Genomic DNA, 23,682 nt, shown 5'->3' with positions numbered 1-23,682 from the left:
TAACCGCGTAGGCTACGCAACTGAAAATAAAATATGATGATGATGTAGACACGATATTACCTTTTAAAGTTAAACCAAAGGCTTATATTTTCCAAAAAGTGTTAAACAAACGCTTTCATGAAACCAACTTAAAGGCCCGTCCTGGAATACCAAACTAAAATATGTAATCCGCTTAAATTAGACCGCACTATAGCTTACAAGAACAACATACCAAAAACGTTACCTGCAGCTGCAGGGTTGAAAAAAAATAAATGTATCATTTGCAATACACAACATAGCATTTATGTACTTGGTCTGCTATTGGCAAACAATGATCCAAATGTCTGCACAATGTTGATTCCCATAATGTGTCGTTTTCCATAGCTTACACAATGTTTAGACTACTTCGATAAAAAATTGGGGGGTCGGGTACGGCGATAGCTTATGCTGGCAATGAAGCGGAACTGGCAAAGATTCGAATGCGTCAAGATCTTTATGCGTAAATCCAATCCAACAATGGGATGTAGCCCACAACCTGTAATAAATTAGTTCTTGAGCCTTTCTACTTAAGCAGCACTTTTTAGGGTAAAATTGCGATGGTCCCAGCTAAGACGAGCAACTATACAAGTTTGATCGCCGTTATAGATGCTTGTTGAGGGTAAATATTGTGGTCGATATTCAAACAAAATGTGCTCAACGTGTATCCAGAAAAATTGTAGGCAACCATTCAAACAAGTTCAGGTTAATTTTAGACCACATTTCCGGTAATAAACGGTTTTGTTCATGGAAACTAATATCCTAATCTGAACGCTCGTAGCACCAATTAAGGAGCATATAGCCTACTCGGCCAAACTCAAATGTTGATCAATATAGTGTTGGACATACATTTTTATAACCATTGGTTTAGTCCAGTGGTTCCCAAGATGGACACCTTGATGTAGGCTACGTAAATAAAAAAAATTAAAGATTTTTTGTACACCAATATAGAAATTAAGTTATTCGACAATCAAAATATATTTCTGTTTCTGATCATCTCTGCTTATCGTTTTACCATCTATCGATTTGAAAAAAAGCTTTGGTAAAATTTAAAGAGGTGTCAACGTACTTTTATGTGAGGGGTAAATTATTTACAAAGGTTGGAAATTTTGGTCTAGCCTCTTGCAGCTACGCCTATGCGCACTGCACAAATAAGCCATATACATTGTTTGTTTGCGGAGAGACTAGAATTAACACGTAAAAAGAAACGTAGTTCACTGAAGATATTCTTTTCAAGATTGAAAATATTTTTGTAATTTTATTACGTTATATCAAACTCACTGGTGAATTGCGTTGCTGCATTGCGGGCCATAAGGCCACAGCTAATCAGTGTTAAAAGTAGGCTACTATTGCGTGCCAACGCCAGGTCACCGAGCGGATGACATATAGCTTGGTGTATGTGATGAGTGTTTGCGATTATAAATCCCGTTAATCGGCGACTTAAACTTGAACGCGCAACAGCAACCGGACGCGGTGGATGTCTTGTTTACATTCGGCATCAACCGGTAAACACGACACGGATAACTTCGGTGGGTCACTGATTTGCCGTACAATGCTATGTGACATTTCGTAAAGCATTGTGCGATGCAATTGCCTTCAGGCCTGCTTTTGCCACACGACTGGCGGCTGCAGTCACATCGACAGGAAGTTTTAATTTATTGGTATCGTGTAATGCTACGTAAAAGTACAACATCAAATGTTCCTGCTAAGTTTTCTTCAACGTTTTATGGGTTGATGGCTGCGTCACGTGCACACATTCTAATTTCATGAAGTTGCTTGTCTTTTTAAATACACGTTGTTTGTTCAAGAATGCGCAGTGGAAAGTTTCTTGTGCGAAATTACCTATGACGTATATTCGTGGCTAATTGCCTTCGCGAGTGCATACTAAGTAACCAGCTGGACCCTTTTTGAATGATTTATTGGCGTTCACAGAATTTTCGCGCTATGAACGTGAAAAGCAGTTTGGGAAATGCGTTCTTCTTCGCCAGGGTTAGGTGATACGCAATCCGCTATTTATAGACCGTTGGAAATAACTCGCATTTTGTAGGTCGGTGCCAGTCGCAGGTTCACTACGTTCGCGGTCTAGAACTCAACAAATTAGTTTCAGACATGATCTCGTGTGGTGAAAGTTAAGGTTTTGTGTTGAACAAGGTATGTATGTCTTGCCGGAATTCCAAATGTTAGCTTGTCAGACTAACAGTTTGTTGGGATAAACTTGGTTTCGATTTTGTTAGGCGAAGTTGTCAGTTCGCTTGAGTTTATGTCTTGTTATAAATTGAGTCTACCTAGATATAGTGAAGAGGTACATATGGCGATGACCCTACAGAAATCGATGTCAATTCCTCCGACTTTACGTACATAGGGCAAATTTTACCCCTGGGAAATTGCCTTGGCTAGCAATCGTTGAGTGGTCTTGATTAAATACAACAACGGAAGATGTCACTTCTATTTACACCATTTATTACTTTTGTCAACATACACCATGAAAATCGGATACTGGTGAAGAAGCGAAGGGTGACGCGTCAGCAAGGCAAATTCCTTTACGTATAAACTGTACAAGGCGCATAAAGCACGCGATCGCGATGATCGAAGATGTGAATAGAAATCGCCAAATTTAATAATTTTGTGAATGGCGAATTTGCGATCGAAGTCACAACTTGATGAGGAAAATGGCAGTCAGGTAAAAAAAACCTCAACATTTCTTAATTCATAAAATAAACAAAACAAACGCAAAATTTAACTGCCCCGTGGCCGCTGTCGGTGTGGTGAGTCAGGTTACGCACCAATCGTCGCATGAAGCCAGTCACGCTCAAATACAGGTGGCAAACTTTCACTGTTGCTGCTGTTCTTGAGCCGGTTGCTGACCGTCAAGCGAGAGCAAGGACTCCACCGTTTCGAGCGGCACGCCCTTTTGTGAGTCCAAAGGCGCTGTTGTTCCGTCCTCTTGGGTAACGTAGATTGTCCCGTCCTCGGCCTGTGAAAGCGTAGTCCCCGGCTGCGAAGCACAAAAGACGCGCGGTCAAGGATCGCACCGCGAAAAGACGCACAATAAACAACAACGTCGCGAGTATAATGCGATTAGCCAGTGTTAAGCCAACAAGAGCTACCACCGCAGCGGGAGCCAGAGCTATTGCGAACGATAAGGAAACTTTTATTGGTTTGCAAGTACCTGTGACATGACAAGTCCTTCGGGTGTCTGTATAAGCGTGTAACCTTCGGGCACCTCGATAAACTGCTTGTCATCGCCGGTTCCTATCTGGATAATTTGCGCTGAATCACTGCTTGGTGCGATGACGGTGTGTCCCTCAGCAAGTGTCGTCACAACTTGTGCGTCCTCCTGCGGCTGTTTAGCTTCACTGTGCAGTAAAAAGGTGGTAAGAATAACAATAACAATCTCGGCGGCAGCAGCAGGGACGCGTGTTGCGGTTGAACAGGTGCGCACACGCGGTGTGTTTACAAACTCTCGCGAATGCGCGTGTGAAAACGGTGCCGTGATCTGAACGATCCGTGCACAGCGAGCCACCGGATAACAGTGAGCTGAGTTTAAGCACAAACCACAAGTGCAAAGGTTAATTATAAATCAACATACGCAGGTTGGTCGCCCGTGGCCTGATCGACGTCCATTGCTTCGCTCGGTGCCGCATCTTCGTCTCCCTGAAATCGTGAGAAAAAGTTGCGGTTACACATGTTTCGAGCGATCGTCTTAAAATAGGCCAAAACGAACCTTTTTATTCGTGGTAGCTGCGGAATCAGTGTTCAACGGAGCAAGAGCGGGCATGTCGGTCTGTTCGCCATTTCCGCTTGCCTCGGTCACAACCAATGGCGAATTGGTTGATGTCGCTTCAGTCTGAACCGGTTTGTTGGAATCTGAAGCACAACAGCACGGTCGGTTCCATGTTTAACAAGCGTGAAAGGGGCATTGTGCGGTTCTTACAGAGCGGAAATCTCGATTTGATTGATGTTTATGTCAATGTAGTCGCGCAGTTTCAAGAATTGCGCTCAGATTTTACAACTTCTCGTGTTTTTTTTACAATATGCATAATACATGCAACTTACCTTCTACCTGACCAACGACCGTCGAAATTTGATTAGCCGCGACCGCTGCAAGTAACGAATTCTGTACAAACCAAAAAAGTGACGATTACTAAAAAACATGAATTAAACCACACATCGATTTTTTTTATGAGAGTGAGGCTAACACAAACAGCTGCAAAAGATGGCATTACGTAGAGCGTATTGTTCTATTTAGGGTCAACGAGGAATTATGGCAGCGCACGAATTGAAACGCACTTGGCACAAATAATTTCCGAGTGCCCCAAACCACCAAGCTGAGACCACTTTTCCCTTTTTATTTGTACCGCTACAAAGTGGTTTGAACAGTGACTTCCTACGGGGTATGTATGAAGGCATGCGAGCAAGTGCACAATGTGCATATACAACAGCAATAGGGGGCGTATGCAAATGGTCTAATTTCATAGCTGTGTAGCAAGGCCTACAGGCGTCTGGCTTGACAGGAAACCGGGCAGATAACTCAACTGTTCGTCCACTTCCGACCCAAAATTCGGAACAGGGCGCGTCTAGGCGGCCGAAAAATTCGCTTTTCATACAGAGCAAGGAAAGAATCAAGCAAATGTGGGAGCAAATTAGGTTTTATTTAGTTACCGGAAAACCCGTTTTGAGACGTCGTGTTTTAGAACATACAATTACAGTTGAAAATATGACAGAGGCTTCACACAAACTGCAATCTGTGCTGGAAAGCGGCATGGTGGTTTACCGCCAACACGAGTATTGCAAAGTGGCGGTAAAAGGACAGGGTCGTCATTAGGCGTGGATCGTCAACGCCGCAATTTTTCCGGCATGCGAAAGATCGCCAACAGTGATTTGCAAAATCGCCTACAATTTCACCGACAAAAAATAGTTTTGAGAAACGACACTTGCTGGCAAACGACGATGTGATTGTTGTGTCAATTCCGTTGGACCAACAAACAGCGCAACTGACCGGACGACAATCTTCCGACGGGGCAGGGCATTTGAGATAAATTTACAGGCAGGATTAAAGTGCACGGCAAACAAATTAAGCTGAGACGTCTAATGACCAACGCGTATTCGCAACAGCACACTAAAAGAATCTTCGCCGTCAAGTCGGGTTGTTTATACTGGTGACAAAAGACGACGGCAAAAGAAAAAAGGCGTCGGCACTGGAATCACTTCAAAGCGATTGAGTTTTGGCCACATTCCGTGTTGTGTTATTGTCATGGACAGATAGCAGTTGGAGAGGAGCGGCGATAGGGTACGGGATGCTGCACCTGGCTATTTGAGGTCGCACAAGGATCGCGAAGGCTGCCCAGGTCGCTCAAATTTTTGTGTTAGACGAAGATAGACAAGTTTAAGTGGCGCCTGTAGGGTTGTTTGCCTCGTGCAGAAAGTAGCGAGCGCGATTTCCTGGACGGCAAGTGCAGTTCCCTTTTTACGGGAATGTTTACGATCAAGGCTGTGTACTGGATAATAGACTTGAAGCGCGGGTTGTTAAATTCTTTATTGCTTTACTGTTTCAGGTTAATTGTGTTTTAGTGGCTTACTGATACGCCTGGCAAAAGCTCAACAAACATAGGTTTTGCCTTCAACACAGCACAATGCAGTGGTTAAAGGTTTTAACGTTGTTTCTATATCTGGCGATTTGCAGCGAGGCACAAATGAGAGTGATTTCAAACGCGATGGGTGGCGGAAAATCACTCAACGGATTTTGCGAGAATGGCTTGAGGTAAGCTAAAGAGGGATTTACATTTGTTTAGCGTTGGTGGGTTTTGTGAATTATTAAACCTGACGGCCAAAAATTCTTAAACAGCTTTTTAACCTTTAGGTCTGCTAGGAAGCTGTGGAGTAAATCAGAACCATTGCCTTGACAAAAATAGTTTTATTTTTAAACAGTTGGAATCGTTTTTCGGAAATTTATTTCTTATGATTTAGGATAGTCAAATAGAATTTAACTTTTATTTTAATTTGGCCGCCAGTCATAGATAAAAGATATTGAGGTTGAAAAACTGCGCACTTTAAGAGACGAAGTTGCGTGCGCTTGACGAAAGGCCGCTGGATAAACAATTCGAGTTTAGACGGCAAACAATCCTTTCCATAACATTTGCGAGCTTGGCAGGGGCCGACTTGTGTCGAAATTGCTTTCCAATTGTAATCTATATCGACAGTGGATAGTGTTCGGCGACACAAAGGCCAGATTTTTTATGGCTTATTGAACACAGAACGCTTCATTTATTTTGGGTGTCACTGGATACAGCCAAATGCCCACAGATGGAAAATCAATATCCGTGTATCTTGTAATGCCATTCACACACATACGGGAGGTGGTTTGCGCTCCACGGCCGGTGGGAACAAATGTTGCTGAACATCAACTCAATTTCGCCACACAATAAATCCGTCTGCGGGTTTTCACACAGGAACATGTGTAGACATCGCAACACGTATCTAAAAGTCTCACAACATCACATACACATAACGCTTTACGTTTGATTCAACCAGATATATGGAGAACCAAGGCTGCGTGGATATTAACGAATGCACCGAAGTCGCTCCTTGCAAGATCGGACAATCGTGTCGAAACTTGTATGGAAGTTACATATGCATCTGCCATCACGGATACGAACTCGACAAAGCTACAGGTTTATTTGCGTAAAATGTTGATCGATGACTTGAATAATGTTGGTGCATACTGTGTTCAGCGACAAGTGGACCATTTTTAACAATTCTTTTTTGTTTATTGTGTGTTTGGTCTTACACGTTGACAAGTTTATTCTTTGCAGGTGATTGTGTTGATATAAACGAATGCTCAAGAGGTTATTGCGGCAACAGCGAAAAATGCATTAACACAGTAGGATCATTCAGATGTCTGTGTTCCCCAGGAATGACAAAGGTAAAAGTCGGCGATACGAAGGCAAAGCACAAATCTTTTCAAACTTTACTTTATGAAGCTTTGTTTTTTACAGATTGGCAGATTTTGCAGGGACGTTAATGAATGTACGCAGCAACCTTGTGACTCAAACCAATACTGCATAAATACAGCAGGAAGCTATAGATGTCAGTGTAAAGCTGGGTATGTCAGCAACGGAGATGGGACTTGTTCTGATGCTGATGAGTGCGTTGAAGCAATGTGCCAAGGTGAAATATCTTTTCCACATTATCCAATATATGTCTATGACTTATATTATTGGAATTCGGAAATCTGTTTGTTGTAATCACACACTCTACCTCCGGTCTAACCATTACATCACACCTCAAACGTGGAGACAGACACAGATTACAAATCAATGTAACTACACTATTGCGTTACAATAGCCTGTCAGTAGGCAAGACGGCAAGTCGCTTGACAAATCAATCACAAGATAAGATCAATTGTGGTCACTCACAGCATACAGATAAGAGTGTTTGTAGCATCAACATACATTGTATTTGCACTAATACAGATTAGCATGTGGAGTTAAATCCTAACAATTCTTTCAACAATAATCTTCTCCAGGCATGGGTGAACGGTGCAGAAACACAGAGGGGTCATATGAGTGTGTTTGTCGGTCTGGATTCCACAAAGATGCACTTACTAATGGTCGGTATTGCACTGACATTGATGAGTGCCAACAAAATGTTTGTCCAGAAAATGCAGAGTGCATTAATACACAAGGAAGCTTCAATTGCAGATGCCATAGAGGGTTTTCCTATTATCGAGGTATATTTTTTGTGTTATTTCTGTGAATAATTCAACTAAACAGCATTGTTTAAGCAGGTGTGTGTGTTGACAACCAGGAATGTAATGTTGGTGGAGGTAGCAAATGTCAGTGGAGGTGCCAAAACCTTCCAGGTTCATTTGAGTGTCAATGTCCACCAGGGTAAGATACAGCTAAGTTTATGATGTCAATACACTGTCAAATATATTTTAAAAATACAGATACAGCAAACTGGACTACTCATGCATCGACATAAATGAATGTGACAATGACAAGAATATGTGCAATGATGGTGAATCTTGTGTTAACACTCATGGAGGACACCAATGCATAGAACCACTGCAGTGTCCTTCCAACAAGTTTTATCGTAAGTTGATGAGAACTGATGAGTTTGGATACCGACAAGTGACCACCAACATATGTCGCCGGCGTCGTTGCAAGAAGATCTCAACTGACAATGATATGTACAGCATGTGCAAGAAACAACCACTCAGCACCTCATACCACTTTGTGTCGGTGACATCAGGCCTCAAGGCACCCACTAAGCTCTTTCGCATCAAGTTCCCAGCAAGACGCCGCCGTCAGCAATACAACTTCTCCATTGTTGGCAACAATCAAACCATGTTTAGCCTACATCAGATGTCAATGTACAGACCACATGCCTACCTGATGTTGAATGAACAGATTGATGGGCCCAGTGAGCACACAGTGAAAGTTGATATGAGTACATACAATGGCAAAGGAGACATGAGAGACAACCGAATGCTCACAATAACTGTTTTCGTGTCAGAGTACAACTTTTGATAAGACCACACACAAAGACTTGGACACAAGTGGTTACACTGTTTCATTTGCCAAGATATGAATCATCTTTTTATGTGACACAGCAACAGCATTTACTTCAAATCTCAGCACAACGATTTCAGCATATTGTTTTCCTTTCATGGTGCAAGGTGTATGTGAGCTGTAGATGGTAATAGGTTTAGTACATTCCCTTTGTAATGCAATTTCTCATGGTGGTTAAATGGAATGGTGCTTCATTAATGTTCCATGACTGTGTGATGAATTTACAAAAGTACTTGATTTGAAGACTTGATTGTAAGAGATAAAACTAATGTTTCAATGGTGCTAAAACGTATGTTCCTTGTTTGTAGTTTGCATGCCTGGAAAATGATCTCTTCCATACTGATATTTATACACTCATATATATCTAGTGTTGTACAGATTCCTATTGTACATATTGCTGATTTTTTATGTGCACAATATTTTTTAAATTAATGTGTTGAGAGATTTGCTGATTTTTATGTGATGTACTTATCTTTTCAGTATTTGCTCAACTCTCTGTAACAGTATTCTTTTAAAAATCACTTTCAAAGATATTGTTTATGACTGATTGTCTGATTTTCCTGTGTCTTATGATTTTGATGTATTACAAAACAGTAAACATATCATTGTTGCTATAAAAGGAGGCTGCAACAGGGACTTACACACTAAAATCAGTTTCCAGCTCAATATGTTTAATTTCCTTCCAAAAAGCCAGTAATGAAGTGTAGTGAAGCAAAACACAGAAAAAGGCCTAGTATTTGGACTCTAGTACCAGCAACAAACACCTGCCTTTTAGCGTTACAACAATGAACTTTAAATGGACAGACAAGGCCATCACATGCCACAGGAAAAACACAGTACAGTTCATGTGATGACAGTTTGATGTGCAACAAGGGCTGGCCTTGCCAAGAAATGCCACAACAATGGTTAGATATCTGAGGAATTTCAAACAATGACCGGCTGAACACTACCTGGTTTCCGGATCCTTGCACCTTGTGATGCTGACAGATGTTGTACTGACAACAGAGCTGTTCAAAGTGGTATGTGTTTTGACAACAAGGGCAGCAAGGCTATCTCTGCCACGGGGATTAGCAAAATCAAATTAAGTGTCCAGCTTAGACAGAATTTGGCTACCTAATAGATGGTTTAGTTGGAATGTGAAATTTGTGGTTGATTACACACATTTACTGTACTTCCGAAAGCAATTTAATTTTAGTGCAATTTATACACAAGTCAGACAGTTTCTGCAACAAATCAATTCATTTCCTGATATTAAACACCCTGACGATGTCTGAAATATTCCATTTCCTCACCATTAACATACAATTACATATTTGACAAATCACTAAAGACCACCAACACACCATTTAGAGAAGAGTGGTTTCATTAGTGTCTGGCCCTTTCTAGTATATTTTGCATGGGTACTTTCATTTAATAATATTACAAAAACTGATAAAATGCTAAAAATTAACTTGGTACCTGTGTGATTTCCGTAGTGGGAACAGCTGGTTTTTGCAAAGGTTCAGAGTCAAGCAGCGATATAACAGCATCTTCTAATTCATTTTGGTCAAGTCCCAGAGATTCAGCAAGCTAAAAAACAGCAAATACATTTTACAACCATGGTCATTATGTTGCAAAAAAATCAGAAATAACAAATAAATAGTTTGTTGATGAGACTTAACTATTTTTACCTATTTTAAAACAATAATATATTTCCTACACTTATTTTATAATGGGTCCCATATCATCCACTGTCTTTTTATAACCTTGGTTGTTTCTGCAAGCAGAAACTCATGGGTCCCCACACATGCAAAGTTGTAAATAATGCATTTCAAGAGATAACAATGAGAAAGTTTGTTGTTGCAAGATAAAACACAGTGACCGATACTGAGCATAAATAAATATGCTATATGGACTACAAACTATTCAAATTTCATTCCATTCCATTCATACATCTCACTTTAATGCTCAGCGCATTATGACGTCACAAAAAATCCCCTGTCTGCGTTTTAGCTCTACAAGGCCTCTTCACCGGCGGTGTTTTATTAAGCTGTACATGCCCATAAAGCAAGCGTTTTCTACCATCTAGTGCATTTGAAAAATCAATCGTTTTTGTTCATAGATACCCTTTAGAACACTAGTTACATATGTTAGCAGGTCATGAATATGCAAATTTAACACTCGGGTCAGTTTGTGCAACTGCTCGGCCGAGCACCAAGCATTAAAAACAGCGATGCTCGGTACCGAGCACTCGGGTTCTGGCTCAGCTCGACCCATCCCTAGTTATGAATAGTATATTCATTCTATTCATACAAGGTTTTTCTCTATCTGAGAAAAAATGCTAAACACACCAATCAGCTCTTATTAATGGCGAATTGCACACGATTGTAGACAGGTAGTGGGGTAAATGACAGTGCTACAGGGTTAAAACAACAATCGGCACCTATAAGTGGCACACTCTGGAAGCTGCCCAAATTTCATTCAATTCAGACATTGTTTAAAAAATTGACCCATTTTGGGGGGCTAGTGGGGTAAATGTTGGGGCTACAGGGTTAAACACAACAATTGACACCTAAAAATGACAAATTATACAAGCTGTCCAAACTTCATTTAATTCCGACACTATTTAAAAAACTTACCTATTTTAGGGGGTTAGTGGGGTTCTACACCCAAAAGTATAAAATATGAAATTACAATGACCCAATCAACAGTTGTCTCAATTTTAATCCAAATTGGCAAATGTTTGAATTTCTGACCACTAGAGGTGTTTTTAGCAACATTTGTTAACGCTTCTGACATCATAAGGCTGTTAACACCCCTGTAACTGGCATGTGCAAAAACACCCACCAAGTAATGCACAAACACAAGTAGCACATGTTCTGTTATCTTTATTGTATTGTTATACCATTGCATTGTTATACCACATCGTTTGTGGTGCGCAGCAACATACAAAAATGTTTTACATTTTGGGGTCTAATGGGGTAAATACTGGGGTTATTAACTCAAATGAAGCAGATGGCACATCTACATAACTATATCTACCATCTGTGAAAGTTTCAATCAAATCCATCAATGATTTCATGCCAAAAGTGCATGGAAAAGCTTGGGCGGAAAAAAGAAAAAAACTGAGTGAAATCAAGATGTGTCCCCTTCAGGGAAGGGGACCCATAATGATTAATGGTTATGTGTATTTGAAACAATTTGGCATAGTGTAATCGTAATGCAGTAACTTTAGTCAAAATAAAATAATCTAATTTAATAAAATGTTTGTTTTTAATAGCTTCCTAGTGCACACTGTTGGCAGCTTACTTATAATTTATTTTTTATATTGGCTTGTGTGTTTGTTAACTTTTAACAATATAAACAAGCGTTGCACAGGACCCCTTTTTAAAAGATTTGCATCATAAACTTTTCCTAAAAAAGTTTTCAAAGATAGTTTGTTTTATAAAAGTAAATATATGACATACCCAAGCATACTGTGCAGGCAGAGTAGCCTTTGTTTAGTGGATACAACAAACATGTCTCTATTTTATCTTAAAGTTTGTTAAACGTCCAAGTTTCAAAAAGTTCCCCGCAACTATTATGCATCAGCATCAACTATTATGCATCAGCAACACAAACCAGTGGTGTACAACTTGTCAGGCAGCCTTATGTAGATAAAATTTAGATGACTCACTAGTGATGGGACAAGTACCCGGTACACGGTATCGAAATATTTTGTCTCAGTTTTCGATACCAACGTGTGAGTACCAAAGCCCGATTTACACCATAAGAATACAGGCAACTTTATGCCAATATTTGCTTCGGACAGAACAAAATTGGAAAAAAGTTCCGCCAGTTTACGTATATCTTTTTCGCTATCACGTCGTTTTCGGCATGTGTGTGTGCACGCCTGCACCCCGACCATGGCAGATAAATAAGCCAGTGAAATACAACTAACTACAACACTAAACTTAAGTACTCGGTAATCGCAAGTATATACATGTGGTACTCGTTTCAAAACCTGGTATCGTCCCATCACTATGACTCACCTACACATGTGTTTATAATGTATGCACTGGACAGGTCCACATTGAAAAAAAAAGACCATTTTGATCAAAAAACTTAACTTGACTTAGATGATATTATTGTATTCATAAAAAGTGAATGATGGATAAGATTAATTTTCAATCTAGCCCTCAGATTAAAAAAACAATATATTTGTGGTTTGTAAATGGACAAAAACAAATAACAAACTTTTTTGCATCGAATTGTGACCATAGTTTTCTTGTTTCTGTCCAAAGCATCCTTTGCATTTTGTTCTATCGTGTCATCATCTTCTTTCTTTTCCTCTGGGATTTCACTCTTCTGGGCATCAATAGTTTCTTTGTATTTGTCAGTAAGGCGACAAACATACTTGTGAAGTGCTTCATACTCTTTGTACACATCAGCAAAGTAAACTCGACTGAGCTTGTTCTTTTCAACCTGCATTGTAAGTACAAGGTAGATTTGGCAATGTCTGTGGAGATTTGCCCTTAGTTCCAATTTGTAATGTAAAATGTGATTGACAAAATGTCTCTACAATTAACTTCTACCAGGTCTGCTTTATTGTGTGTTTAGTATTGGGTTTTACTATCTAAGTAGGTATTTTTGCAACACATAAAAATTGTAAACAGTATTATTTTGAAAGTGCAAGACAACAGCTTACTTTCATGACAAGAAATTCCCAAAGTGAAAATACTCTTGCCAAGTGGGGTAAAGCTACTTCCATGATTTCATCCTCTGAGCAGGCACTTAACAACTCCCTTAAGCGATTTTTTCGCCTTGTCGAAATTGCTTGTTCCACTGATGACAACACTGGCTTTTGAGACTAACAAAACAAACAAACTAATAGTTAAAAGATAAATACACAATGGTAAAGGTGTGTAATTTTGTTTCATTAGAGTTTGAATGTGTGGACCTTAAAGTAGTTCCATAATCTCAGGAAATATTTACTGAAAAAAAATGTATAAAACACAAGTGAGGTCAAGTATATGGCACCGTTTCAAATAAACATACAGTAATAGCTAATCTGGCTGTAGTGACATCATCATCATGGATCTCTTCTTGTTCTCTCAGTGCTTCGATTTTGTGTGCATATGAGTTGGATCGCCTGTATGCTTGTTTGTCTAAAGTAGATCGATTTAGAGCACCTGTCACAATAAACATGAAATGAACAGTGAAGTAACAAATCTATATCTTTTTCATTGCAAATTTAAACATAACAAAATTTCTCCCAAACCACGACTAAAATTGTTTAAATTACCAACAAGATACAGATTGGGTATAAAGTGATTAAATCGAGCATTAAAAACTATAAAATTTGTGGTATAAAAAGGACAAAAATTGTTTACCAGGTGGACGACCCCGTCTTCCTGGCACATGTTGTGGTCGCGGAATTGATGGCATTGAAGGTAATCTGTAATCTTCATCGCCATCTTCCACCTCACCATTTGGAGAAGCATAGTCTTTTTGGTAATATGGCTGCTTTGTCATTCTGCCATACCTGGAAATTACATTATTTGCTTGAATACTTTTAAGTTTGAAAAAGCACTGGTTTATAGAGTGGATTTGTAAATAAAATTGCCTTCTGCGTATGATATAAATTTTATCATAAACATACCTGATAAAACATAAAAATACCGTTAACAGGTTAAATTAATACCTTTTTCAAAAAATTGTAAGAAAACAGTAGTGACCAACTACAGCTTTCTTTGAATGAAAAGGGGCCTGCAGCACTTAATAGTCTGTTTAAGTGCATTGGAACTAATATTTGTGTATATCAATTTACAAATTGATTAACCATTGAGACAAAACAGTTTGTTGGCAATTAATTATAGACACAACCACAAACATTGACAATTATCAAGCATCAGGGCCGGGCTTTCATTTCAAAAAATCAGTATACCAGTACAAAAAAAGTGGTCTAATTGGATCGAAGTATAATTTTTTATTCTAGTGTTTGGACAGGACATATAACACAAAAGAGTTACGTCCCATTACCATCATGAACAAACGCTCACAAAAATATTTAAAACTAGAAGGGTGGCTTAGCACATATTGCCCTTGCATATACACTATAACCTATTTTAAAACATAAATATATTTCCTATGCTTATTTTGTATTGGGTCCCACATTAGCCATCGTCTTTTTTAACTTTAGTCGTTTCTGCAGGCAAAAACTCATGGGTCCCCACACATGCAAAGTTGTAAAAAATGCACTTCAAGAGACAACCATGAGAAAGTCGGGTGTTGTAAGGTAAAACACAGTGATCGGCACTGGGCTTAAATAATAATACTATGTAGAATACAAACTATAAAATTAGATTCACTCCAGATATTCTTTGAAGTATGTCCTATTTAACGTTTTAAAAAACTGAGCCATTTTAGGGGGCTAGTAGGGCAACTAATTGGGTTCGACACACAAACTAAAAAATATATAAAAACCACAACGACTTAATCAATGGTACTGCAAAATTTCAGCCCATGTTTAAAATTTCGACCACTAGAGGTGTTTTGAGCAACAACTGTTAATGTTTCTGACGTCATAGGGCTGTTAACAAGCCCCTAACTGCCATGGCGCAAAAACGTTCACCAAGCAACCCACCAACGAGCAACATACAACTGGTTGCCCTTGTAACACTATCGCTCAAAAGAAACCTTTCGTTTGTGGTGCCCAGTAACATACAAATACGTTTTACACTTTAGGGGCTTGTGGGGTAAATGTTAGGACTACAGGGTTGAACGCAACAATTGACACCTATAAATGGCATACTATACAAGAAATCCAATTTTCAGCTAATTCTGACACTGTATAAAAACTCACTCATTTTAGGGGGCTAGCGGGGTAAATACTGGAGTTATCAACAAAACAAAGTGGGATGCACATCTACATAACTATATCTACCATCTGTGTAAATTTCAGCCAAATCCATCAAACATTTGATGGAAAAATGAGTCGGACCAACTTCGGGGTAAAAACACCCATTTTAGGGGGCGAGCGGGGTAAATACTGGGGTTATCAACAAAAACAAAATGGGATGCACATCAACATAACTACATCTACCATTTGTGTAAATTTCAGCCAAATCCATCAAACATTTGATGGAAAAACATGTCTGACAAACTTCAGGGGAAAAATACTCATTTTAGGGGGCTAACGGGGTAAATACTGGGGTTATCAACAAAAACAAAGTGGGATGCACATCTACATAACTATATCTACCATCTGTGTGAATTTCAGCCAAATCCATCAAACATTTGATGGAAAAACGAGTCGGACAAACTTCGGGGTAAAAACACCCATTTTAGGGGGCGAGCGGGGTAAATACTGGGGTTATCAACAAAAACAAAGTGGGATGCACATCTACATAACTACATCTACCATTTGTGTAAATTTCAGCCAAATCCATCAAACATTTGATGGAAAAACGAGTCGGACAAACTTCAGGGGAAAAATACCCATTTTAGGGGGCTAGCGGGGTAAATACTAGGGTTATCAACAAAAACAAAGTGGGATGCACATCTACATAACTACATCTACCATCTGTGTAAATTTCATCCAAATCCATCAAACATTTGATGGAAAAACGAGTCGGACAAACTTTGGGGAGAAAAAAAAATGAAATAAAAAAAAAGAAATAAAAAAAAACAATTTGAGTAAAATCAATATGTGTCCCCTTCAGGGAAGGGGACCCACAAAAAGTAACATACCTTGTTTTTGATGGTGGACTTGAATCATCCATTTGTTGGTCATATGAGCTGTTCATGATGGCTGGGCTGACCATGTTTTTTCTTGGCCTTCCTCGCTTCCTGGGACCAGTGCTAGGCATACCAGGAATATTTGGACGAGACTGTCCCTTTGATGAACTTGCAGGACGGAAAACTAAGCGAACATTTGGATTTTCCTGCAAAATAAATATTGACAGTTTTAGAAAATGAACACTTTATCACATGTGAAATAACGCTAATTTTGAAAATGGGAGCAAAAATACCCCAAACAAACCTGCAATGATTTTAATTGATCTGCTGTGATCTGTGATTGGTGAATTCTTATCACTTGACTTCCGTCTTTACCAACTTCAATCTTCGGCATAAGATTTGCAAGAGCAGCAGGAATTTCTGGTTGCTAATTTTGTCAAAAAAATAGTAATAACTAGAAGGGTGGCTCAGCACATATTTCAATTGCACATACACTATAACCTATTTTGAAACGTTAATATATTCCCTACACTTTTTTATATTGGGTCCCATGCTACCCACTGTCTTTTATAACCTTAGTTGTTTCTGCAGGCAGAAACTCATGGGTCCCCCACACATGCAAAGTTAAAAACTATGCATTTCAAAAGACAACCATCAGTAAGTTTGGTGTTTTAAGAAAAACTGTGGTCAGATCATCGCTTAAATAATCATGCTATTAAAAGTACTAACAATGAAAATCTGATTCAATTCACACATTGTTTGAAGTTTGTCCTATGTAGTGCTCTATTTATAGAAAAGAAGGGATAAATAGTGGCAAAATAAAGTGAAACACAAAAATCGACACCTATAAATAACAAATTCTGCAAGCTGTCCAAATTTCATTCAATTCCGACACAGTTTTAAAAAATCGCCCATTTTAGGGGGCTGGTTAGGTAGATGTTAAAGTTATAGGGTGAAACATAACAATCAACACCTAAAAATCACATAATCTACTAACCATCCCAATGTCATTCAATTCAGACATTGTTAAAAACATGGACCCATTTTGGGGGGCTAGTGGGGTAAATGTTGGGAAGACAGAGTTGAACACAACAATCAACAATTATAAATAGCACACTCTATAAGCTGTCCAAATTTCATCCAATTCAGACATTGTTTAAAAAATTCACCCATTTTAGGGGGCAAGAGGGGTAAATATTGGGACTTCAGGGTTAAACACAACAATCGACACCTATACATGACAAACTCTGCAAACTGTCCAAATTTCATTTAATTCCAAAACTGTTTAAAAATTTCACCCTTTTTTGGGGGTTAGTGGGGTAACTGATGGGGTTTTACACCCAAGAGTATAGAATATGAAACCACAATTCTGTTTGTGGTGCGCAGCAACCTACGTTTTAAAACGTTTTACATTTCGGGATCTAGCGGGGTAAATACTGGGGTTATCAAGTCAAACGAAGTAGATGGCACATCTGCATAACCATATCTACCATCTCTGAAAGTTTCATCGAAATCCATCAAACATTTCATGGCAAAGTGGGGTGGACAAACTTCAGGGAAGAAAAAAAAAAAAAAGAAAAAAAAAAAAAAATCGAGTAAAATCAACATGTGTCCCCTTCAGGGAAGGGGACCCATAATAAATAAATAAATAAATATATTTAAAATAACAATTTTTGTTCTAAAGAAAAGGCATATGGTTTTACCTTTTTTGGCATTGGAGTTTTAACAGGAACTTTGACAACTTGTGGTTGGCCTTGTCTGATCACAATTTTCTCCTCAAACCGACTGTTAAAAATATTACAGTTAATTAGGTCCTTACACATTACTATTTCCAATTTTAAGGAATGAATAATTAAATATATATTTTTAGGAATAAAGTTAAAAGGCAGAGAATTTTAAAAAAACTGTCAATACAAAATCTACAAACATCAATAATTAGAAAATATTGTGCCAAATTACCACATTTTATTTTGGGCATTACAAATTTCAAAAACATTACAAAAATCTACAACAAGCAACATATTAAAAATAGTTTGTGTGCAAATTCACTTACCTGTAACCACCACCCATCTCCTGTTGCTTTACTTGGTTCTGAAAACAACCCAAAACAATAAAACCTAAATGACTTGAAAGTTAAAAATAATTTTATTTTGCTTACAAGAAGGTGTTGAGCTTTCATGTATTCCTGCTGTCTCCGAACATTATTAGCTAATGTTTGCACAATCTGTGATGCATTGGTGTTAGGAGATGCAAGATTAACAGAAGAAGCAACAGATTCAGCTGCATCACCTAAAAAAGTAGAAAGTATTTTTTACAACAAGATTAAACTTGCAACTAAAAAGTAGATTAAATTTTACTTCCTGTTACATCAATTCACTTTTACAACAATAAAAGCTACAAGTTGGAAAATGCTTACTTGACGTAGCAGTTATGGTGGCAACAGGATCTGACCCAATATTAGTGCTGGCCTGGGCAAGGAGATTCGTAGAGGTTGATGTTACTCCAGTTTCTGACCCATCAGCAGTAACCGTTTTGTCAGTTTCTATGGCAGACTGTAAATACAAACCAGAAATACTTAACTTACATTTAAAATGGTAACTATATTTTAAAGGCATATTTGCAGAGACCTACAATGCTTATCGCTTTTGCCTGGAACTTTGATTTGTGGTAATCCCATGTAACATATGCAAATTAGCGTTTCACATCAAAATAAGCCGTTTGTTTGATATCTTTAATGTTATTGTGTTTACATGTAACAATGTGAAAATAAAGATGGCAACCATAAAAGTGCAACAAAAAACATATTCTATGTATTATCTTGACAAAACATTGTTTAGTCAAACTACCTGATCAATCATGGCAAGCTGTTGTTCGGCTTCTTGTTCAGCAAGATGTTGCTGCAAAGCTGCTTGCACTAATGCCTGTTCTTCGGGGCTGAGATCAGACTGGTTAATAAGTGTTCCATCGGCAGTATACAGGACAGATGGATTGGCAGGGTCGAATTGCAAAGATGTTGTTACAACCTAAGAAACAAATGTTTTAGCTGCTGTAGCTCATTGCTTGATCTATCTACTGAGTTTAAGAATCATTTACTGTTATTTTCACATATCTATATATGGTACAACTTTATGTACAATAGATAAAATGATGGATAAGAGAAAACCTTTAGGCAAAAAACACGGAATAGGATTCAGCATTTTTGATTCAATGAAACAATTTTTGATAATAGATTATTATGAATAACCTTTAAGAATTGGATCAAAATGAGTAGCTACATACATTTACATACACTAAATAACCATTCTGACCATAAAATAGAATGGATATGAAGTTTAATTGGGGTTTTAAATTTTACATGTCTATTACAGTATAAATGTTTCTTTCTTTTGTGTTAATTGGGTAGTTACATTCAGATAAAAATTTTAAAAAAAATTAATCATATTTGCTGAATTCAACCCAGCAACCAGTATGTAATGTAGCTGTTTTGTTCTAATCAACAATACACAGAAGATCTGTATTTCGCTTATCCAGCAGGAATTAGCAAGCTGTAATAGCTTTTGTTGGATACAAGTGGAGATTTTAAAACTCTGTCAATTGATACCAACATTATAATAAAAGCAATTTATTTTAAGCTTATCTTTTGCAGCTTATTATCTATTGCAGGGGTGGGCAACATACAGCCCGCGGGCCGGATCCAGCCCACAACGGGGTTTTGAGCGGCCCGCAGACAGTTTCCGGTCTTACGTGAAAATGTGGCCCGTGGCCACAGTCTGCCGCAATCCGCCACTACTTGCTTACTATATCAAATTATAGTTTTAACCGACAGTAACGCTAGTTTTAACGGACAAATAGTAAAAAACTTGTTGGGTCGCCTGAAATTTCGGTTGGGTCACCTGTTTTAGTGACAATACGAGATTTACTCTTTGACTTCGTTTCGTAGTGTTTTTTTCACAAAGCTTTAAATCAGGGTTCTTCAACGGGAGCAAGTTCAACATTACTGATTGTATGAATATATATATACATAAGCTTACAAGAACTGTGAAACTCAGCTAACTTTATCTTACAAGCAGATAAATAATTGAATTTATTGTGTTTACTGGCGATTGTTTGTGCTTTTTGTGATCTCAAGAGCAAGAACTTGTTTCGCTTTCACATTTCCTATATAGGCCGAATAGTGCTTCCAAAACTGTGTATTTGTATCATTTAATTTGGTAAATGTAGTGTAAATTAATGTCGCATCAAAAAAAGGTTGGGAACCACTGCCCTAGTTAGTGTTTCAGCAGTATTTAAGTCTGTTGTGTATGCATTGAATTTGCTGCACGGTGAATAATTTTATGTTATATCAGTTAGATTGTTTGGACTGTATTGTAATTGTGACGTTCTTAATTGTATTTGGTTTAGGTGGTCAAGAATCCGTTTTAAATCACTGGATAAATACGCAATTAATGTATCGATTCAGGAATCCGGCCCGCCAAGTACTTCATTTTTCCATATCAGGCCCGCCGACTGGGAAAGTTGCCCGCCCCTGATCTATTGGCTTGATGCTTTTACAAGCTTACTTTGTTTTAAAAAAAATTTGTCAAAGCTACATATTTAACAAATCATTACCTTACTAGTAAACACATATTTATTGCCCATACATTTTTTTAATGGGTTCGGGTATATATTGTCCAAGCCAGGGGTCGACAACTCCTGGCATGCGTGCCAAGGTTGGCACAAGAGGTGGTTTTTCATGGCACGTCAACCGATTTGCTTGTTTATATTGAAGTAACAATTTAACCTGTTACACTGCTTGTTAATAGTTTTTATGAGGCCATTGCCTTATATTTCAGCCTTACATGCACAAAACACTCAGCATTTTCTTTATTATTGGTCTGCTGGCATGAACCACTAGGTCATTAACACAGGGAAATAACAAGTAAATTGGCGTGTGTGGCCTAAAAGGTTGCCGACTCCTGGTCCAAGCACTCGATTGTTAAATAAAGTGCCTGATGTAAACAGATTCATAAAAATTACTTGTTCATCTTCAACCACTCCTGCTGCCGCAGCCTCCTCTGGTGTCATAGTTACATACTGTACTTCAGAGTTGTCTTCTTCTACACTTGTGAATGCCTTTGACACAATGTCAGATTCTTGGGTAACTTCACCTTCAGTTCCGTCTATACACATTGCACAAAAGCATGTTTCATTTTTTTGCGAAAATCACAAACATTTTTCGTATGTACTACCTGTAAAAATATACCTTAAAGATACTAAATACATTCTCTTTACATTACAGTACACCTACAACTATTAGTGCACCAGCTTTATGATATGACGAGAAATGTAAATTCTTATTACAAATTCAGTATTTGTTCATTGGAAATGTTTAAAAAACAATTTTACATTAAATGCTGCTTGCAAAGTTGGAGGTTGGAAGAGGTCTTCAAACAATACGAGTAGTAGTTATTTTATTTAATGGTGACAGTTTAATACCTGTCAAGCTGTTTTTGATTTTTTTTCACTTTTTAAAACTGAGGCGAAAACCTTTATTAGTCGAACATCATAATTAATAGAAATAATAGAGTTGTCAAAAATCCTAAAAGTCGGCATCCTACTATAGACAAATCCCTTCAATCAAACAATCTGTTTAAATACATAGGTCCAAAACTACAGTCCATTATTTGCTAAGAAAATCAGCCGCCTAATCGCATGATGTGATGATGAACTGATTGGTAGGAAATGTTGCTATTATTTTAAAATGCATGTGTGGCATTACAATTCGCTGTTGAAACACAGGCAAAGGATTGCAACATTCCACAACAATTAAAACTGTTATGAAATGTTCCAGGAGCGATTCGTTTTTAAAGTAAAAAAATAAGTAGATTTTTGGACTGATGTGAAAATTTAGCATTAAGCTCTGCCATGATCCTGATTATCACTTGCGTTGTACTCAATATAAAAGGTCTTGTACGCACGTATGGGACATAGTGGCCCCAGATCTTGTCATGAACTGACATGCACTGGCTTATTACCTTGAACAGCAGCCACTGCATCTTCAATTAATGTTTCAGCATCAAGGGTTATCGATTCAGCAACTTCCTCAGTCATATTGCGTTCCTTTGCTGATATTCTGTAAAAATAACATGTATGAAAAATCACCACAGTTTTAAAACAAAATGGGCTCATCTGTTCATAATAAACACAACAAATGGCCTCCCCCTCAATGTACAATTTCAAAGACCATACCTTAGGTTAAACTGCAACTATTTTGTCTGTAATGTTGCAGCATTACACATAAAGTGATTATGAAATTACATGTTACCTACAAAAAACAAGCAACTAATTTACATTGCATTTGTCTATATCTAAGCTACTGTATAAAGTTTAGAGAGTATATGAAGCAGCTGATAAACGGCAAGGGTATAGTCATGTTGCTGCTTGTGATAGATTTGTCATATAATTTAATTACATGCTACAAGTTTATTACACATAGAATTAAAACCGCGTGGAACATGATTTTTTGGTCAAATATTTGTTTATTAAGGGTTTAAATAGTATGTTATAGCATATTTAAATCATGCTGATTTAGCGGGAAATTTTTACCGGTTCAGTTATGAATCAGGTCAAGCGACATAACACCTAGATCATAATATAACTGCATGTTTCGGCTAAACAAAATATGCCAAAATTTGTAAAAAAAATTAGAACATTTATTTTCGATTTTTGTTGCATTAAAATACAACCACAAACTTACCTATATTTAAAATTGCTGCAAATAATCTGTCGCTACAAGCAGGTTCTTCAGGAAAAAAAGAAATGCCGCTAGTACGGGTACCCGGACGATCGTCCTGCAGAAAAGCGCGAAGAAAATTTACTAAAAAAATGTCTGCCTGCTTATTAGTTTTGAAGCTGCATTGGTGTGTAAGTCTGTGTCGAGTTCTTTATTACTAACAAAATTGCATATTTGTTTCTTTCAAGTAACTTGTTTTTGAAAAAAATATATTTTCTTTCCCACAAAGCGTCATTCAAAGCGAAATATGGAGGATGACGACCTTCCTGGTACCCGTAGAAAATAAATTGATTTACGTGAGTTAGGATTTGCAGATTTTGAGCGTCCCGCGCTATTTCACGCCTTATTGTTTGATTTACAACGCGCAAATTGGTAAACTTTGTGCCATTCCAGTGCGAAAAATGTTTTAGGGTATCGTTATTAATTTATCGCGTATTTTTCGTGTTTTTTTGCAGCACTAGGCAGGGTTTTGTTGCTGCATTCGATGATTTGGCGAACGAACAGTTGTGACAATACTGAATGATACATTTGCGGGATGACTTAAAGTGAAAATAATCGTAAATAAAACCTCAATTGTCGGTCATGAACGTAGGTTGATAGTTGAATCTATATTGACAGATTTTT

The 23,682-nt window shown here is 38.0% G+C and overlaps 2 protein-coding genes across 4 annotated transcripts; one reads left to right on the top strand and one right to left on the bottom strand.

Annotated features, from left to right (window-relative positions):
* Positions 1-2,454: 2,454 nt before the first annotated feature.
* On the bottom strand, positions 2,455-23,107 carry LOC145212758 (uncharacterized). Of its 3 annotated transcripts, none has more exons than XM_080081003.1 (20): positions 23,023-23,107; positions 22,301-22,398; positions 21,303-21,445; positions 19,133-19,309; positions 18,703-18,838; positions 18,445-18,575; positions 18,340-18,377; positions 17,990-18,071; positions 16,591-16,713; positions 16,299-16,492; positions 13,940-14,091; positions 13,605-13,738; positions 13,255-13,416; positions 12,804-13,031; positions 10,047-10,157; positions 4,072-4,132; positions 3,740-3,882; positions 3,605-3,669; positions 3,185-3,371; positions 2,455-3,010 (listed from the first exon to the last, which is right to left on the bottom strand). In XM_080081003.1, the coding sequence occupies exons 2-20, from the start codon at positions 22,374-22,376 to the stop codon at positions 2,846-2,848; spliced, it is 2,508 nt and encodes an 835-aa protein (XP_079937129.1). In that variant the 5' UTR covers positions 22,377-22,398; positions 23,023-23,107; the 3' UTR covers positions 2,455-2,845. The 3 variants fall into 3 exon arrangements, with proteins under 3 accessions (XP_079937129.1, XP_079937128.1, XP_079937130.1); XM_080081002.1 differs by lacking the exon at positions 23,023-23,107 and adding an exon at positions 22,515-22,610; XM_080081004.1 differs by lacking the exon at positions 23,023-23,107 and adding an exon at positions 22,515-22,610 and having other exon boundaries at positions 13,605-13,714.
* LOC145212769 (EGF-containing fibulin-like extracellular matrix protein 2) lies at positions 5,410-9,193 on the top strand. Its single transcript, XM_080081020.1, has 7 exons — positions 5,410-5,776; positions 6,547-6,686; positions 6,828-6,937; positions 7,011-7,182; positions 7,541-7,744; positions 7,802-7,904; positions 7,964-9,193. Exons 1-7 carry the CDS (start codon positions 5,649-5,651, stop codon positions 8,544-8,546), a joined length of 1,440 nt encoding a protein of 479 aa, XP_079937146.1. The 5' UTR covers positions 5,410-5,648; the 3' UTR covers positions 8,547-9,193.
* Positions 23,108-23,682: the final 575 nt, after the last annotated feature.

Source organism: Phallusia mammillata, chromosome 2 (genome assembly GCF_965637545.1).
Source record: "Phallusia mammillata chromosome 2, kaPhaMamm4.hap1.1, whole genome shotgun sequence".
Classification (NCBI taxonomy): domain Eukaryota; kingdom Metazoa; phylum Chordata; class Ascidiacea; order Phlebobranchia; family Ascidiidae; genus Phallusia; species Phallusia mammillata.
The sequence above is the reverse complement of the archived record's forward strand: the minus strand, read 5'-3'. Positions and strand labels throughout refer to the sequence as shown.